Source organism: Scatophagus argus, chromosome 13 (assembly GCF_020382885.2).
Source record: "Scatophagus argus isolate fScaArg1 chromosome 13, fScaArg1.pri, whole genome shotgun sequence".
NCBI lineage: Eukaryota > Metazoa > Chordata > Actinopteri > Scatophagidae > Scatophagus > Scatophagus argus.
Window position 1 is genome coordinate 4,253,874 of NC_058505.1, and position 12,947 is coordinate 4,266,820.

The 12,947-nt window shown below is 42.8% G+C and overlaps 2 protein-coding genes across 4 annotated transcripts in view; one reads left to right on the forward strand and one right to left on the reverse strand.

The window, feature by feature from the left end:
- The first annotated feature begins 1,480 nt into the window (after positions 1–1,480).
- Positions 1,481–4,486, forward strand: si:ch211-155e24.3 (uncharacterized protein LOC100150696 homolog). 2 transcript variants are annotated; one of them, XM_046408648.1, is made up of 5 exons: positions 1,481–1,666; positions 1,840–2,069; positions 2,168–2,250; positions 2,697–2,763; positions 3,376–4,486. In XM_046408648.1, exons 2-5 carry the CDS (start codon positions 1,856–1,858, stop codon positions 4,182–4,184), a joined length of 1,173 nt encoding a protein of 390 aa, XP_046264604.1. In that variant the 5' UTR covers positions 1,481–1,666; positions 1,840–1,855; the 3' UTR covers positions 4,185–4,486. The 2 variants fall into 2 exon arrangements, with proteins under 2 accessions (XP_046264604.1, XP_046264603.1); XM_046408647.1 differs by lacking the exon at positions 1,481–1,666 and having other exon boundaries at positions 1,700–2,069.
- A 652-nt stretch (positions 4,487–5,138) lies between these two features.
- The window catches only part of tesk2 (testis associated actin remodelling kinase 2), a 35,582-nt gene continuing 27,773 nt past the window's right edge, over positions 5,139–12,947 (reverse strand). The window contains exons 11-13 of one of the 2 annotated variants that reach the window (XM_046408637.1): positions 10,953–11,091; positions 8,808–9,341; positions 5,139–8,315 (exon numbers count right to left, since the gene is read on the reverse strand). In XM_046408637.1, the coding sequence (XP_046264593.1) occupies positions 8,017–8,315; positions 8,808–9,341; positions 10,953–11,091 (972 nt within the window). In that variant the 3' untranslated portion in view covers positions 5,139–8,016. Of the gene's footprint in view, positions 8,319–8,807; positions 9,342–10,952; positions 11,092–12,947 lie in introns of both variants that reach the window. The other variant, XM_046408635.1, reaches the window with a different exon arrangement.

The following is a 12,947-nucleotide window of genomic DNA, read 5'->3' on the forward strand; positions in this document are numbered from 1 at the left end:
CAGTTCAGTGTATCTGTACAAGGCATCTATTTCCCTTTGTGTGCCATGTGTGCCTCGCACTCTGATACCAACGGATGGACAGAGCCAGAAAATGTACGAACGGGACAAATTCAACGAATTTCAGCCAGTTTCATTTGACTGTGTCAGATGTACATCAGTGGTGCACGTCAGTACTGATAAACAAAACTAAAGCACCACACAGAGCCTCAGTGACACCTCTAGAAGGACCACAAAATACAAAAGCCACCACATTATGTATCACATCCTACTGCCACAACATGCCACAAACTAATAAACAGCACAACAAATTACTACGAATTATCACAAAGACCCAGGCATCATACTGCTATAGAACACATTATTACCACAGATCACAGCTCACAACACCAACATCACCTCTGCAAATAACCGAAAGGTATATCCCCAAGTACCATAAAGTACCTGTTTAGTACAGAGAACTACAGAGAGCAGTCCAAAGTACCAAGTGTTCCCACAGGGTACTTCTAATGAATGCAAAAAAATCCTACTACAGAAGTGTAAAGGTGTAAAAAAAAAAAAAAAAAAAAAACTCAGGAAAAATGTTGTGAATTCAATATTTTACTCAGGTCAAAGTACAGAAGTACTAGCAACAAAACATACTTCAGCTATCAATAGTAAAATTACTCTTTAATGATCCCAGGCAGACATAGTGGATGTTCTATTACTACATTGCTAATACTGATGTATTAATATGGAAGGATTATATTGCAGCTGTCTCTACTTTCAGCTATTTTAAACACTGTTTTATCAAATGATCATATGTCGGCATATAAATGATTGGGCTTCCAAATCACTGAAATATCAGCTGTTTGATAAATATACTGGATCAGAAATATACAGTAGCATGAAACGGAAACATTCAAGTAATGTGCAATAATCTCAAAACCGTGCATAAACGCAACAGCTTAGCTAATATACTCAGAGATACTCCAACGCTGCTCTTTCTCAATTGTATTTCTGAGATGTACATATTACTTGGGTATTAGTGTACTACATATTGTGCAATGTTACATATTATGAAATAGTAGCCTGTGGCACCTGCTGCCTGGGCCCCACCCTGGAAACCCTCACACAAAGTGTGAAGGTGACTTTATTAATGGTTAATATATCATTTCTGATGAAAAATCCCTTTGGCTGGTGTTCATACTTTCTATAGCACGTGTAAATGTTGGTAAACCACTGATGAATGTATGTTGTGTTTCTATTTTTACTAAGAATTTAGTGAACTGATTTCGGTCCAAAAACACTTAATAATCATCAGCTGCAGCATTTCGGCTGACTGCGTATCAAGGCTGACCTCGACACTGAATATCTGTTTGTCAAACACACCTCTTAAGGTCGAGTCCTAACTTCCGGCTCTTGGTTCACAGTGCGGATGTAGCCAAATATTTACGGTAATTCACCTGTCGCTGCAAGTGACGGTATTACGCTAACCTGGATTTGAATTCCAGTACGGACCTTAGCGGCGGGAATAACGTTGAGTTTGTAACGCTGCTAACATTAAAAACGCATAAACAGCCACCCCGCCCTCAGCCCGTATTAACTTCTTGTAGCAGAAGATGGCAGAGTGCGTTAATGAGAGAGAAAGAAGAGGGTGTGTGTGAGACCACCCGTACGAGCCGTGAAGGTACTGAAAACGAGCGTCTCTGTCTAACTGCCATCCGCGTAAAAAATTACGGTCCCCAGCATATATATAACAAAATACTGTGACAAGCAGTTTACGAACATTCAGTCTTAAAGTGGGTGAAATATATGACATACAGGCGTTGCATTTTTATTTATTTATATTTGACTGAACAGGTGAAGTCGGTGTAAGATGGAGAACCGCAGCTTCCACAGCCAGCTACTGTCCGTCATGGAGGTCCTGGCCAAGGCAGCCGTGGCGGAGATAAAGCGGCGTGTGGATGACAGCTGCGCGGTGCTCCGACTGGAGGTGACCGAGAGCCGGCGGGACATCGACCTGCTGAAGAGGAAGTGTGCGCTGATGGAGACAGAGCTGAGCAGGACCAGGAGGAGAACCGGGAGGTCAGGTGAGGACGGAATGGTCAGTCTCATTTCCTGGATGGAGGATGTCATGTTATAGTTTCTGCTTTTAAACTGCCTTTACGTTGTTGACTCTGTCCTCTAGTCAAAGTAGTGTTGGACAAAGAGAGACAGATCACAGTTTGGGACAGACTGATGGATGCTGAAGCTCAAAATCAACCGCAGCCGGTATGAGCACTAACATATATTTATCTAATCTCTAGTATTCTGCTTTTTAATTTAAATTGTAATTTCCCAGTTATGGGACTAATAAAGGATTATCTTATCTTATCTTTTTTATCATATAGTCCATAAATGGCAGCGAATAATGAACATTTCCAGAAGTCGAGGTTATGTCTTCCAGTTGCTTGTTTTGTCTGACCAACAGTCCAAAACTCAGATGTATTGAATTGACAGCAACATTAAACAGAGAAGATCCATTGTCATTTAAACGACAAATCCAAAGCTTGGATGTTACTGTATTTTATTTCTTTGTACACTTTATTTCCATTAAATTACATTTTCCACAGTAAGTCCACAGTACTTTGATGTAAACTCACCGTATACTGACTGCACAGTGTGAGATGAATTTAATCTTTTCTCTGGGAGTGCTGATGTTGAGCCTGGTGTTGCAGCGTGCTGATCAAGCTGATCACATATTGATCAAAGACATGTGGAAGAACAACCCAGAGGACACACTGGGTGAGTTCTCTCTCTCTCTCTCACACACACACACACACACACACACACACACACACACCACGCTGGGTTTCAGATACACACCGAAACAGCAGGTGTATGATTACAGAATTTGTGACAAAAATACCCACGTTTCTTAGCACATTTGAATGTCCTTTCACTTTGCCGTAATCACTGTGAGAGCTAAAGATAAATCGGAAGCAGCACATTAGTAAGCAGCAAGTGTCATAATCAGCTTTCTTTCATAACTTTGGTGTGTTGGAACCTGCTGAAGTCAAATAAATTCAGGTCACACTGACCACACCTTGTGTTTGTCAGTGCAGCCTCTGGTCCTGTTGCTCTTGGCCTCGTTGGGTTTACAGATTACTGTAAGATGTGGTTATTCTGAGGGCCAAGGTTGGGGTTTGATGGCATTTAACCAATGTTAAATCGAGTATTGTTTCTGCTTATTGAATATAAATCCTTTCTAATCCCTCTTGTGCAACAAATCTTATGAATAATTTAATATTCAGGAAATACAGCTGTTGTAGCTCATATTAAATTATATGAGCTTGGATGGACTTAAAGATTGAAAACCCCTACTTAAAAATGATGTGATTCCTGTGCTTTCTTTAGTCTCTGAAGCTGAGCAGTGTTCTGAAGCCTCACAACCTACCCAGACCGTTGTAGAGCCTCGCCGTTCAGCTGAGAACCCGGTCGATCCTGGATCTCTGGTTTTCCCAGCAGACGGATACAACACTTTCCCGGAGCAGCAGCTAAACAGGAAGGAGCTTGTGGTGAAACGCGAGAGAGATGATGAAGAGCCAGACGAGAACGCAGCTCCTCTCGATTCAGCCCACGAGTTTGCGGCAGAGGAAGGTGATGGGCCGTTTTGGTTGTCCAATCAGTGCAGAGACGGTGTCGCTCCAAGCCGCTCGCGTGCAGGGCAACAGTTTGGTCCGATTCCCTCCGTATTCCTGTCTCAAACTGGATCACGCTCAGCCGTGGTGAGCACAGCACGAGTGAAAAGACAACAACCACAACATCAGCACGGAGACTCTGCGCCTCACACCAGGAACTCAAACAAGGATTCAACGCCGCCAAACACAGCGGCCACTTCTCTGCACGGGCACGGTCGCGGCAGCTTCGGCCTGGCGAGGAGGACGAAGACGCCCTGGATGTCCGGCATCGGCGAGAAGAGGTTCAGCTGCACGTACTGCAACAAAGGCTTCGTGAGGTTCAGTCAGCTTGGAGAGCACCTGAGGAGTCACACGGGGGAGAAGCCGTTCAGCTGCCTGCAGTGCGGCAGGAGCTTCACCAAACAGTGCAACCTCATCCGGCACGCGGTGGTCCACAGCGGGGAGAAGCCCTTCGAGTGCTCGCTGTGTGGGAAGAGCTTCACCCAGCGCTCCAGCCTCAAGTCCCATCAGAAAACAGCACACTGACTTTACAGGGTTTTCTTCTAAACATCTGACGCTTGTGTTGAGTAACTTTAAGAAACAGTCCCTGTTTTGTTTTGTGTGAAGGAAATGATCGAGTATATCTCATCTGATGTGTCTGGTCAACATCTCTGATATTTTTACTTCTAAAGATGATCTGTACATGGATATCTTTGGAAAAGCACCTTCGGTCCTGTCATCACTTTATATTGTACGAGCGCTTCACATGCTGTATGACTGAGCTGCAGACTCCTCCACACAGGCAGAAGTATGAATGATACACCAATTAAAAACATTAGAGACTCAAATTCGTTTTTGTTTTTTTTTAAATGGGGGTCACTTTGATGCCTTTGTTAGAAAGCCAACAGTCGAGAAATGACCGTACTTGAAACTTAAAGCTGAGTAACTCGTCACATCGTAGGTCAGGTTCATGTCAGTTAGTCTGCACTGTGTCCATACATAACCAGGCCTCGATAAGCACTTTATGATCACTAAAAACAGCCAATATTCTACTAGTATGCATCATAATAAGCAACTGCTTAATGATGAATACATTTTTCTGGATGAGCAAACAGACACTTCCTGAAAAATTAGCTACAAAATACTTTTTCTGCAGCAGACAAATCATTTTCCATGCAGATGGACAGAGGAGTGAAAGTTTGGAGACGCCCTCAAAACTGCAGTAAGTTTATTCAAATGGCCGCATGGGTTTTGTTTTTTTATGTTTAAAAAGATCATCAGCAATTGATCCTTCGGGAAAAAGGAACAAAGTGAGGTGAGGCTTGGCTGAGGAAACCAGTCACACAGTATTTACTGCAGCCAACCTGTTAAAAGAAAAGAGCCGAGACGCTTCAACAGGATGTGAACCAGCTGTCCGACTGATCAAATCTGAAAGCAAAAGTCTGAGACATGAAGTCTGAGAATTAGAGACAAACACAAGGAAAACTCAGAGAAGCTCGATCAGCGGAAACATCTCAGGTCTGTATTTATCAGGGCAGGTAACACAAACCTTTTTACACAAATGTACAAACATAAGACATTAAAAATGTTTTCTCATAAATATTGAATCCTTTATACTGTAAAACACTGTCATTAAAGTTACACTGCTTGCATAGAAAAGTAGTGATAAGTAGTTCAGAGGAGATCACCGAATATATCGACTGTACAAGTGCATTTTAGTTTCTATTGAAGTGATCGACATCAGTAGAATGTGGCCATCAGGAGGAAGTACTGGAGCAGAGGCAAACGTGGCTCAACAAACACAAACCTAATTTTAAAACAGTCATTTAGGTTGTACACTGAAAACAATTCAGACCAACACTGGAAACAGTGAGGATGTTTAACAAACCTTCCCAATGAGGGCGACTAAAAGAAAAGCTGTGAAATTCAACTCTCACCAACGTCCACAGATTGCGTCGATAAAAATAAAAATGTCACGAGATCAACAATCTAACGAGACAAACCGAACCAAATGTTAGCAGCAAACGCATGAGGGAGTGTGTCAGAGTACCTTGTTGTGAGGCATTTCAGTTCAGATTAGAAGGAAATCTCAATTTACGGGAAATGTGCTCCAACAAACTGAATCCCAAGTATAATTTTGCAACTTGAACTTAGGCTGTAGCATCTCTTGAAAGAAAATTAAGGGACAATTTACTCCAAAGTAAATCTACTGATTACCAATAATCAGTCAGAGAACAACCAGTTTTTAGAAGTTTTCCAAACATGACTCATCAGAATGGAAAAAACCTGAAAGACCAGGTTATTCCCTCCCCCCCATCAAATCAAATGCATATTCATCCAAGCCAATGAGTATCTGTAAAATGACTTCATAAACTGAAGCCTGTTTAGAGATTTAAGTTCCCCAGTTACTTTTTTTCTTTAAGACTCGAAGGCTGAGTGCTTTGTGTGGGACCTAAATCATTGATTCAAAAAAAAATAAATAAATAAAAATCATGCTCATTTTAACCACATGAAATTTTGACTTCCTCTTATGCACGGGGACAGAACGAAGTGAGTCTAGCAGACTGCACATACTGCATATTCACAGCAGGAAAGACTCTGCCTCTTCTCAGCAACAGCATAACACTTAAACAATGAGCCCATAACAGTATGGGGGATATCTGCCATATTTCTTTTAAGTTTGACATATGATTGATTTTGATCTCCTGGTCTGTACACACTTCAGTTTCGACTTTAAAGCGAAACTGTGCAAGTTTTGCAGAACAGCGGCCACTGTGGCCAGACGTGGTAATGACAGCATGGTGGGAGACTGAATTTCACCCCACTCAGATTTTAAATCTGTGTTGCACTTAACAGGAATTAAAGGCGAGAAAATCAACAAAATGACTAAAGTTAAGACTAAACTAAAGTTTACTTTTGTGGCATGCGGGGTGTTTTGTTTTATTTGCCCACTCATTTGTAGCGATGTGTTATTTTCAATACAGTAAGCACTGTGTTTTGCACCTTTACAGGTTCATCTAATTCAGTTTAAATGCAGCTCTCATTTGAGTAAAACGAGGAGCTATAAATTAACTGCGGGCTTGTGCAGAGGTCTTCACCTTACAAACACAGAAAATCAGTAAAGTCACTGAAGAGCAACCAAATCAACATTAGCCACCATAAGCGAAGCTACAGCGGCTAACTCCCTGAGTGTGTCGAAGTGGGCAGCTGTGTGTTTTATTGTTTAAGAATTCGACTTTTCATTTCTAAAAGGAGATTGTGTTATTTTGACTTGGAAAACTCATAACTGACAATTTCATTGTCGCTGTGTTGCAACAGGAGACTGTTTTGCAAGCCTGTGCTGCATTCAACCAAACTCTGACTGACGTCTGACGTCTAAAAGTTGGTTTTTTGGTAACAACTTTTAAAAAGGCAAAAACTTTACAAGGTCATTTTCACAATATCCATGTCTGTCTCCATTCCACTGCTTCCAAATGCTTTGACTGCTGAATGGTGTTAGTTTGGTTGCTTTATAGCAACAGGCCTACAAACTGCTGTCATTTTTCTTAGAGGGATACAAGACGTAAAAATCTGCAGCATGAATTGTCTCTGATTTTTATGTTGAATGTAATGGGCTGGGTGGTGTTGCTAGGCAGAGTTTCCTGTGAAGTAGTTGGAGACTTGCTGGTGTGAAACATCTGGTGCAGAAACATCTGCGCTCTTAGTTCAGGGATGCTGGGACGGTTTGAGCTTAAACACCCGTCAAACGAGTGTTGTTCTTCAGGCACTCCGTTATTTTAAACCACATCTAACTTCCTCATCTGAATATCAGCACGCCCCCTCGTTAATAAGAAAAATATGGGGATTTTTTTTTTTGATTTAGTATAAACATTCGTCAAACACAAGGAAATGAATCAAGACACTCACACATACACAACACAGTACTCCTCGTCACAGACAAAGTCGACCTAATATAAGAAACCATTAAAGGAAAAAAAATCTACATCATCTCACAATATTAAATATAAACATCCTTTTCAAAAATATAATCTCTATGCCGAGTGTCCATTGTGTTGATAAAAGCTTTTAGTTTGTGCTGAAAGGAGACTTGACCTGGGTGATAATATCTTGGAAGGTTATTTCTTAACGTCGGTCGTGCTTGATTTATTAATCACCATGTGATACATTCACTTGAAAGATAAAAATCAAGTGCTTCTTCTTTGCTCTTTACAGTTAAATTTTCCAAAATCTCTGAAATACGTCCAGGCCCACAGTCTATTTTTAACCATCCAGGGGTTTAAGTCTCCCTCTCCTGTCCAAATCCGTCACGTCCTCCCTGCCGCCTTCTCCACACGAGTCTGTGTGTGTGTGTGTGTGTGTGTGTGTGTGTGTGTGTGTGTTACATGGGGCAGATGTCTGTCCCTCTCTGTCGTTCCTCCTCTTCCTCCAGGCTGCTGGAGCAGTCCATCGCCTCTCCGCTGTCTCTCTCGCCGCTGGGGACCATCGGAGACCAGCTCTCCCCAAACTCATGCTCCTCGCTTCCCTCCTTCCTCCCGTCCGCCTCTCCATCCTCCTCCCCTCCTCTCTGCCTGCAGTAAGGTGGGATCTCAACCACGACATATTTCTTCGCCCAGCCGCTCAGCGCCGCCTTCTGTCGGAAGTCGTTTCCAATCAGGCCTGCGTCGTACCTCGAGTGAGCTGCTGAGGACAGGAAACGATAGAAAAGTGGGACACGGGAAGGAGAGGAGGAGGAAGAAGAAGAAAAATACAAAGAAGAAGAATGAAAAAAGAAAAAGAGCAAGTGCACATTCAGACAGTTATTATCTAACTTGGTGAATGATGATCCTGTCTCTGCCAAGTACAAACTCACACATAGGGATCAATATAACCAAAAACAAACTGGGTAACAAAAAGAAACAAAAACATACGTAATCAAATAATTTCCCCAAACCCAAACCAGAGCAAAGAAACACTGTCTTCACCTCTGAAGTCATAAGTTTAGTATTTGCCATCAGTGCAGTACTGAGGTTTTCTCATCACACTGTAAAGCAACTGCTGTTATTCTGAATACTGGAGTATTTTTCAATGTGACCCTTTTTTTTGTTGAGCTGAACACAGTAATAAACTTGATGGGACATTAAGCTTTTACATCTAAAATGCTGCGAGGACATCCCTCCTCTGACAGCTCACCTGGCAGCGTTGTGGAAAGCTGGCTGGAGTTACAGGTAACAGAACCGGTGTTATTGGAGCTGCCAGCGGCGGCGAGGTGAAAGATCTCGGAGCGGGGCAGCTGGGGCGACACCGGCAAGGAGTGACACTGTCTTCCTGGCAGCTGTTGCCAGTAATAAGACGCCTCCTGTTGGGGTCCTCCAGGTCCGTGAGCCGCCGGCTGGTTACTGAACAGGCTCCCCGGAGGTGAGTGAAGGTCAAACACCAGCGAGAAGACGGACTTGCTGGGCACATCGTAAAACTTGATCTTGCCCCCACACAGGTCCTCTCGGGCGGTGAACGGGTTGATCTTGCGGGCTTTGGAGGTTCGCTGAGCAGCGGGGGGGTTGTAGTAAGGGTCCTGGACGTTGACTTTTCTTCCTGTTTTGCAGGAGAAGATGTCCGATTGGCTGCGGCTGAGCCAGATGTTTCGTCGAGGGCGGGGAGATTTCGGAGGAATTTTATCATCCTGGAAACCGAGAGGGTTGAGTCGTTTGAAGCCCTGGATCTTCTCACCTTGAACAAAAGGACAGAATCGCATTTGTATTTGCAAAACTTTAAATTTTGATTGTAAATATTTCACTTTTTGGGACAGACTGTGTATGTTGTTAACAGCACTCTGATGGTAGAATCTTAAGTAACCACTAGGTGGCATTACAGCCATTAGTACAATGAATCTCTGCTCCTTAAATGTTTCCAACAGCACTGGGTGTGATTTATTTTTTAAACAGAAATGACCACTGAAGTGTGGCTGGATCTTAACAGTCCCATAAACTTTAAATAGCACAGGAGGAAAAATACTGAGATGAACGGAAGAATGTGAGGGTGACAGAAACAGGGATAAAAAAACAAAACAAAAACTTACCTTACAGCGATTGATCACATTGTTAGGAAAGAGTTGTTCAGAAATAATAATTTCTCTAGTTCATAAAAATCAGTTATCTCTCATCTCAGAGATAATGCTTATGAACACACAATCAAAAAGTATTGTTGCACTTCTCACGCATGTCTATTAAGCCAGGAAATACCTGAGGGCAATACCAAACAGCAACTCTACAAAAATATTTGGCTAAAAACAGAAATATTTCCCACTACGAGGACGATCCAGGTCTTCAGGAAATGCTGATGTTATCGGGTAAACAGAGACAGGGAGCAGGAGGCCGAGAGGGAGGGAGAAACAAAAGAAATTCATGACGTACTTTAACAACTGACAGCATCTGAGAAGCAGTAAGAACTGTCAGATCCAGGCCGTGTTCTCCACACAATGCAAGATACATAAAGTGATATTTCTTATGTCAACAGGCGCTGACTGTTTAAGAAATCTTGTTAGCTTCAACACCACACAAGATTTGCATCCTCTGACATCACGTGTTTGTGCTGTTCTCCTTCTTAAATTGTGGTACTGAGGAAGAGCTGCAGTTTGGCTCATCTAGACAAAAACACTACTGCCTCCTGCCTACATGATGGCCAGACATGCAGGCGGCTGCACGCTGGACCAAATTAGAAGTGAAACCTGGGCTTGCATGGATCAAGTATCTCAAAATAAGAATGTTGATCTCAGACCAGTTTTCCTCCGAAGTCATGGTGACGTTTATATTATGCACAACGAGGGAGTCTGCTCTGTGACTCTTTGAAGTATGACACCAACGCTCAGATAAATGTTAGCACACTTTGACCTTGATTAGCTTACTGAGGTAAAAAAAGCAGATATTTTAGTAGAAATATTAATCTGTGGCACTAAACAGGAAGTGAAGTAAAAATTAAACAACCTGGTCATATGTTTGGGCGAGGACAAAGTAAACTATCTGTGTAAGCGACTGGACAAACATGGAATTAACAGCGTGCTTATAAACAGGAACTGGTGTGAAGAGAGGAGGGGACTGGACTGAAAGGTACTGGAGTACAGGCAGTGCATTTAGGCAGTAGGAAAGAGGTGAAAGGCTAGACAGGCCAGGAGAAGGACATAAAATAGGCTGCCTTGCTTGGATTACGGTTTCCCTTCCTGCCACATTCTTTTAGAGGAATTTCCAGGCATCGTCTTGTAAACAGAAGGAGGAGACTTTTATTGACCGTAAAGCTAAAGCTGAAGTGACAGATCACAGCATCGCAGGTTGTCTCTGCTGTTACCTTTCATTATAGTCTTCTTGTCGTTGTCCCCACTGAGCGGGACACACTCGTGCTCCATCTCTTCCACTTTAAGGCGTGCGAGGATCTCCTCGAGGTGCTTCACAATGTCTGGGAAGGATGGACGGAGTTTAGGGTCCATCTGGAAAAAATGAGGGAATATAGAGCAGGATGAGAGTTGTATATAGCAACATGCTGCTGAAGAAGGGATAGGCTGCACTGTGCGGATTATTTACAGAAAGGAAGTGGAAAAAATAACAGAGCAAAATGTACAGGTTCATTTTTCATTTCAAAGGTGCAACATGTAAAATTCTAACATTAAAAGATTAAAACCATGTTAATTACAGACCAATTAAATTACAACAGATCAGTCCAACAGATCAGCTGGTGCCTCTACAAGTCTTTACAATGTACTTTACAAGTTGCTTTTCCTGGAAATCTAGCAGGGTTTTCTCCAACACTGTATGGCTTAGGTGCTGCACCCAAGCCAAATGATTGTGGAGAGCATTAAAACTAAATAACCATTCTCACATCTCATGGTTACAGCAAATCCCCAGTAAACTAATATTATCATGTGCTATCATTAAGCCCTTTGGATGTTGTTCATTAGTTATCTGTGTGTGACAGTTAGTCTCAGGTACCATTTTCCTTGAACAGTGATTTGGTAATGTTAAAGATGTCACATAAAGCATCTTTATTAACTATTGTACTGTTCCTATCTGTGTGTAAGCTACGTGCGTGAACACAGACTCCACAGCAAGCCAAACTCGTTTTCAACGAGCCAGGAAGCGAGCGCCTTGCTCCTTTTATTTTCCAGTGTAGCAGGTGAAAAGCGAGTAAAAAGACATTGCTGCCACGGGTGTGTGTGGAGTACAAAACTTGAAGAGCGAAATATCAGGAACATCACATTACTGACAGTGATAGCAACTGAAGTACTGCGTGAATCTTACATTCATTACGTTACATTACGTTCCAACCGGAGGCTCATGGGAACACTCAGATGTAAACAGAAACGTCATTCAAAATAAAAGCTCATCCTTTTCCTTACAAAATACAGGTCTCTTTTCTTTTGCAATAAACAGTATATCATAAAGAACCAAAGTTGTAGAAAACACCATTTAAATACATATTTCCTTTTCTTTATATTTCAACCTGAGGACAGAACACTCCCCGTCTGGCATAACTAATGCCACTACACAACTCAACTTTTCTTTATTCAACACACATTTACTTTAAACCCTTTTTTTTTTTTTTCTCTCAGTTTGTGCCTTTTTAATCTCTTTCAAGAAGAAGGATGACGTCCGAGATGGGCCGCAGGTAAGTCTTTGAGGAGCCCTGAGATGCCGTCTGCACCTCAACTTTACGGACGCGTCCATCGCTGCTCGGAGAGGCCGATGTGACCAAAGCCATTGGCCACTCGTTCCTTGGTGCTTGAGTCTGTTTCAGCAGCACAATGTCTCCAGGTTGTAGGTTGCGCTGAGTTCTGTGCCACTTGCGTCTTGAGTGGAGAGTGCTTAAATACTCAGTTCTCCAACGGCCCCAAAACTCGTTTGCCAGCACTTGCACTTGTTTCCACTGACCTTTCAGGAGATTCTTGCTGGTGAAGTCTCCAGGTGGAGCGTGTAGGCCTGGCTTTTGGGTCAGGAGCATAGCAGGGGACAGCAGAATGGGAGAGGAGGGGTCTGATGAAATGGGAATCAGCGGCCGTGCATTGATGATTGCTGATATCTCCGCCATCAAAGTACACAGTACCTCGTGCGTCAGGTGAGTATGCTTGTTTTGCAGAAGCATGGAGTCTAGTATTCTGCGTGTGACCCCAATCATACGCTCCCACACTCCCCCCATGTGGGAGGCGTGTGGTGGATTGAACTCCCACGTGCAGTCTTTGCTATGGAGATAACTCAGAATTTCAGTCTGCTTTTCCTCAGAACGCTCCATGCCCAGCTCTGCACTGGCGGCTATGAAGTTCGTCCCTCTGTCTGATCTGAGCTGCTTTGC

What these genes read in the sequence shown, in the direction of transcription:
- si:ch211-155e24.3 (XM_046408648.1), top strand. Translation starts at nt 1,856, where the DNA reads ATGGAGAACCGCAGCTTCCACAGCCAGCTACTGTCCGTCATGGAGGTC. An exon ending in GAGGAGAACCGGGAGGTCAG is followed by an intron (nt 2,070 to 2,167) that starts GTGAGGACGGAA and finishes TCTGTCCTCTAG; the next exon opens with TCAAAGTAGTGTTGGACAAA. An exon ending in CAACCCAGAGGACACACTGG is followed by an intron (nt 2,764 to 3,375) that starts GTGAGTTCTCTC and finishes TGCTTTCTTTAG; the next exon opens with TCTCTGAAGCTGAGCAGTGT.